General features: G+C 45.4%; 1 protein-coding gene and 1 pseudogene across 1 annotated transcript in view; both read right to left on the bottom strand.

Moving 5' to 3' along the window:
* The window catches only part of LOC111956858 (glycerophosphodiester phosphodiesterase domain-containing protein 5-like), a 32,029-nt pseudogene extending 26,982 nt beyond the window's left edge, over positions 1 to 5,047 (bottom strand).
* Positions 4,600 to 6,213, bottom strand: part of LOC111956852 (serine/threonine-protein kinase PAK 1-like) — a 21,447-nt gene continuing 19,833 nt past the window's right edge. Inside the window, exons 11-12 of the mRNA XM_070436735.1 lie at positions 6,163 to 6,213; positions 4,600 to 6,021 (exon numbers count right to left, since the gene is read on the bottom strand). The exon at positions 6,163 to 6,213 is cut by the window's right edge and continues 140 nt beyond it. Of these exons, the coding sequence (XP_070292836.1) occupies positions 5,935 to 6,021; positions 6,163 to 6,213 (138 nt within the window). The 3' untranslated portion in view covers positions 4,600 to 5,934. The remainder of the gene's footprint in view (positions 6,022 to 6,162) is intronic.

The raw sequence follows: 6,213 nt of genomic DNA, 5'->3' as shown, positions 1-6,213 counted from the left end.
GCAGCACCAAATACGGCGTCCCAACCCCAGTACCAATAGGCTCCCATCCAAGCTATACACCAGCACCAATAGGCTTCCCATCCAAGCTTATACACACCAATAGCTTCCCACCTAAGCTATAACCCCAGCACCATAGGCTTCCCGTCCAACGCTATACCCAGCCAATAGGCTTCCCATCCAAGCTATACACCAGCACCAATAGGCTTCCCATCCCAAGCTTATACCCAGCACCAATAGGCTTCCCATCCAAGCTATACCCAGCACCAATAGGCTTCCCATCCAAGCTATACCCCAGCACCAATAGGCTTCCATCCAAGTTATACACCAGCAACCAATAGGCTTCCATCCAAGCTATACACCCACAGGCTTCCCATCCCCAGCTATACACCAGCACCAATAGGCTTCCCTCCAAGCATACCCAGCACCAATAGGCTTCCCTCCAAGCTATACCAGCACCAATAGGCTTCCATATCCAAGCTATACACCAACAGGCTTCCCATCCCAGCTATACACCAGCACCAATAGGCTTCCCTCCAAGCTATAACCCCAGCACCAATAGGCTTCCCATCCAAGCTATACCCAGCACCAATAGGCTTCCCTCCAAGCTATACCCAGCACCAATAGGTCCATCCAAGCTTATACACCAGCACCAATAGGTTTCCCATCCAAGCTATACACCAGCACCAATAGGCTTCCATCCAAGCTATACACCAGCAAGGCTTCCCATCCCCAGCTATACACCAGCACCAATAGGCTTCCCCCAAGCTATACCCCAGCACCAATAGGCTTCCCATCCAAGCTATACACCAGCACCAATAGGCTTCCATCCAAGCTATACACCACACAAAGGCTTCCCATCCCAAGCTATACACCAGCACCAATAGGCTTCCCGTCCAAGCTATACCAGCACCAATAGGCTTCCATCCAAGCTATACATCCATACAGGCTTCCCATCCCAGCTTTAAGCCCCAGCACCAATAGGCTTCCCATCCAAGCTATACACCAGCACCAATAGGCTTTCCATCCAAGCTATACACCAACAGGCTTCCCCTTCCCAGCTATACACCAGCACCAATAGGCTTCCCGTCCAAGCTATACACCAGCACCAATAGGCTTTCCATCCAAGCTATACACCAACAGGCTTCCCATCCCCAGCTATACACCAGCACCAATAGGCTTCCCGTCCAAGCTATACCCCAGCACCAATAGGCTTCCCATCCAAGCTATACACCAGCACCAATAGGCTTCCCGTCCAAGCTATACACCAGCACCAATAAAAAAGAATCATACCAATACACCAGCACCCATCCAAAAAGCAGTTGACCTAGCCAAGCACCAATGCAATACCTAACCTAAAACAGCAACCAGGCTATTCATGGACAGAAGAAGGGATGAGGGAGAGAGAGATGTGTAGGCTATGCTGTGTACCCTCATATTCCTGGACTGTCACATACACAACAGAATAAAAAAAGGCCGGACCCCGAAAGAAACAGATATATCTTGTAAGTCTAGAAATCTACCCGTGGCCAACAGAACCGCCTGGTCATTCCCTCCGTGTGCCCGTCTCCCCGGAGATAATGACTACTCGACACAGCAGCAGCCAGCAGACGCAATCTATCAATCTTCATTCAATCAACTGTTATGATCAGAGTGTTCACTGGTCAATCTACAGCCTACTAATGAATACTAACGAATAGTCAGTCATCGTTTTATTTATCTATTTGTAGAATAGCCCAGTAAACTACAATTTTTTCGTGACGGTAGATTGTCCATAGCACAAGAGAGGATGACCGCCTTTATATGCATGGGACTAGTTAACAAATAATAAAACAAGAAAATACACAACGGTTGATTCATATTATCACCGTTTACTGGGCTAGGATCTATTTCAGACTTACCGGACAGTGATTATAAAAGCTAGTCGGCCGTTATTATTCTCTCTGTTTATCCGTTGAAAAAAAAGCACGCGACCTGTATTGCCGCAACCTCCTGCAGTCTGGTGGTGGTATAATTAGAGCCGCGTTTGTCTCGCGCCAGAGAAAGTACGGCAGCACACGCCGTAGAGAGAGGCGGCCACTCCCACCTGTTGCTAACAGTACATGCATCTATAATTACAGTAAGGAATAATGATACAAAGAGGCTGAAACTATTACGCTCGTTCTTTGGCAGGAAATTAAAAGGTTGTTGTTTTAAGCTCAGACTAGAGTGGTGCTACATAACCGATTTAACCACACCGACTGAGATTTTAAATTGTTATAGTCGAATTGATCACTATTTAGTAGCCTAGGCTACAGTGTGTGTGTTTCTCTAATATTGGGCAGTGAAGCTCTTTGTAATCAATAACACATGTATGTAATGACAATAGTACATTACCAAGCAGACATAAAGGACTTTGACAACCCTCAGCTAGTAAAAGCTCTTATTGAAACCTCTAGATGGCCAAAGAGCATTATTACATGAAGGAGCACAGAGACACCCACATACATTATTACATGAAGGAGAGCAGACACACCCACATACATTATTACATGAAGGAGAGCAGACACCAGACCCACATACATTCATTACATGAACGGAGAGCCAGACACACCCAACATACATATTACATGAAGCGCAGAGCCAGAACACACCCACATACTTATTACATGAAGGGAGAGCAGTACACCACCCACTACATTATTACATTGAAGGCAGAGCAGACCACACCCCCCACAAATACATTATTACATGAAGGAGCGCAACACACCCAGCATACATTATTACATGAAGGAGCACAGACGACACCCACATTACATTATTACATGAAGGAGAGCAGACCCCACATACATTATTACATGAGGCGAGAGCAGACAACCCAAACATACATTATTACATGAAGGAGAGCAGACAGCAGCCCACATACATTATTACATGAAGGAGAGCAGAACACCCACATACATTATTACATGAGGGAGAGCAGTACCATTGTGACCCACATACATTATTACATGAAGGAAGAGCAGGAGTACACCCAATATACATTATTAACATGAAGGCTGAGCAGACACATACCCACATACATTAATTACATGAAGGAGCAGCACAGACACAGCTTTTGGTGCCCACATACATTATTACATGAAGGAGCGCAGAACAGACCCACATCATTATGTACATGAAGGGAGAGCAGCACTGACACTCAAATTACATTACTACGATGGGAAGGGAGCAGCGAGACCACTACATACAGAGAGAGTGCCGTACATTACCACATTACTTATTCATGAAGGGAGAGCAGACACTACCCCACATACATTATTACACATGAAGCGAGAAGCAGGACCACCACTCATTATTACATGAAGGAAGCACATGACACACCACATACATATATTACAGTGACAGCGACGCAGGCAGACCACCACATACACTTTAATTTACTCGATGACAGTGAGAGGCACAACGCCACTACTATTATTACATGAAGGAGAGCAGACAGACCCACATACATTTGTACATGTGACGAGGGAGAGCAGACACACCCGCACAACATTTTTACATGAACAGGAGAGGGCAACAGACCCACATATTATTGACATGAAGCGAGCGCAGACCACACCCCACATACATTATTACATGAAGGAGAGAACACACCCACATAACATTATTCACATGAAGGAGCGCAGACACACCACACACATGTATTACATTGAAGGAGCAGCAGACTAGACCCACATACAATTATTACATTGAAGTGAGCACAGACACACCCACATACATTATTACATGAAGGAGAGCAGACAGACCCACATACATTATTACATGAAGGAGAGCAGACACACCCACACACATTATTACATGAAGGAGAGCAGACAGACCCACATACATTATTACATGAAGGAGCGCAGACACACCCACATACATTATTACATGAAGGAGCGCAGACACACCATCCCCTTGAGCAGAGCCAAACTCTCCTCTACTCCTGTGGTTGTTTGCCCATGTCACTGATGACGTCACACTGGCATTCCTCCACATCTCTTCTCTCTCGTGCTGATTCAGCAAGAATGAGCATCATCATTCTACCAGCCCAGGATGGGGAAGAACGTACAAGGGAGAGAGGGGGAGAGAATAGACAGAGGGAAAATCTGAAATGCATACTCCTGATGTCCTCTCTCCTTGCCTCCTTCTCAAAACCCATTGGAGGAGAAGGCCAGAGGGGTGGGACCTCTGGCTTTCTCATCCAATGGGTTTTGAGTAGGAGGCAAGGAGAGGATGCAACGAGTATGCAATTGAGATTCTCCCAGAGATGGAAAGAGACAGAAGGAGAGGCAGTGAGAGAGGCAGATAAATGGAGGCAGTGAGAGAAAAAAAAAGGGATAGAAATAAAGAGCTGGTGGGTTGCGACAGACCCTTTGTCTAGCCTGGCAGATTAAGACTATGGCAACAGTAATTACCAGTTTAATCAGTGATGAGTCTAATTTCCCATTCAGATGAGAGCCCTCTCAGAGGAGCTGACACACTTAAAATTACAATAACACTTTATATAAACAGACCTAACCAGGGGTACACACAACAGCCCGAAACAGATTTACAGACAGCCAGACTCTATCCACCATACAGCGTTTTCTTCACTTTATTTGTCTCATTCAAAATAATCCAATAATTTGATAAACATAATTATGGCTCCAATACACAGGAAGAGAAGACTTCAATAACTATCACCACCCTTATCTGAACTGGTCTGAACCAGTCTAAACCAGTTTGAGCAAGTTCAATCCAGTCTATCCCAGTTCTAAACCTGTCTAACCTCAGGTGGGCTACAGTAGTCTGGGGAACTGACAAGATTTGAAGGTTGTGTAGTCTCTTCTCACAGCCGCAGGAGCGTGCAGAGCACTCAGTCTGGTGAGAGGGACTAGAGGCTGTCCAACTGTCTGCTGGAACTCTTCCACCTGTGAGACAGTTTAAGGCCAAAGGCAGTTTCAACACTACATTTTAAAAACAGAACTAAGCCAAACCTGGTAAAAAGTATACTTCTTATTGGTACCTTGGTATTCTTCAGCGCCATCTGCATAAAGAAAACACGTTGCTAAACAAAGAATGCAGACAATATTCTTCTGGTTGTTTTAGGCTGGGGTTTTTCAGAGCAGTTCTTTCACATGTAATGTACATTCTATCTTCAGAGGGTTGGGACTAGGATCCGTCCAACATTGTACCGCAACGATTGTACTGAAAAATAGGATTTAGATATGTTCTTCTATACTGTATCGTACACAGGCATCCTTCATGTACCATCATAATCATCATCACTACTGTATTATGATTTTAGACATTCCATAAGAAAGGTTTGTCATGCGTGTCATCTCACTCAGCCAGACAGAGAAAGAGAGGGAGAGAAAGAGAAGTAGAGATAAGGAGATAGAATTCCAACATTTGATCAGACTAAACGACTGTCCCAAATGGCACCCTATTTGTGACCAAAGTAGTGCACTATGTAGGGAATAGGGTGGCGTTTGGGACTGAGATAATATCAACAGTACCACTTTGTGTCTCTTCATTACACTTTCAACCAAACCCTTCTCCTCAAAACAAAACACCTAAGAAAAGATCAAACTAAAATGCACTTTTTCAACACATGAAAATAACAGTCAGACATCAACAAACAAACAGTTCAAAGGTCAGATATGATCCAGTCCACAGCCACTGTCCTGCTGAAACTACAACTCCCATGAGTCTTTGGGCCTGGATCTCTCCTCCAATCCGATCAGAGTATTAGTACCAGCGATGACATCAGTAAGAGCGTCCTTCCCACAGTCACCGTGATAGGTCAAGGGGTTGAGGGGGATGGGACCCCCTGAAACACCCCCTGTCTGGGTCTTGTTTGCCCCAGTGGGGGAGAGCGACAGAGAGAGAGAGAGAATGAAGGGGTGATCTGTGGAGCTAGCAGCTAGCAGGTTAGCGGTTAGCCTTAGCTGCTTCTTTGGCTGCCTGGATGAGAGGAGTCAGACTGGATAAAGGCTTGGCCACCTTCAGGAACTGGTGCTGTGGAGAGGAGGAGGAGAGGAGAGATGGATTTAGTTTTATAACTGGTAAAACTAGTGATGTGGTTTGATGCTCAAACCAACCTTATTCACCACAGGCATACTTCCCCTATCCAACCTCCCGCTCTTCCTCCCTCTCTACCTGTAGTAGGTCATTAGCGCTCCCTCTCTTCTCCACATCCATCTCCAGGCA

Source organism: Salvelinus sp. IW2-2015, linkage group LG4p (assembly GCF_002910315.2).
Source record: "Salvelinus sp. IW2-2015 linkage group LG4p, ASM291031v2, whole genome shotgun sequence".
NCBI classification, from domain to species: domain Eukaryota; kingdom Metazoa; phylum Chordata; class Actinopteri; order Salmoniformes; family Salmonidae; genus Salvelinus; species Salvelinus sp. IW2-2015.
This window is presented reverse-complemented; position numbering and strand designations above follow the sequence as displayed.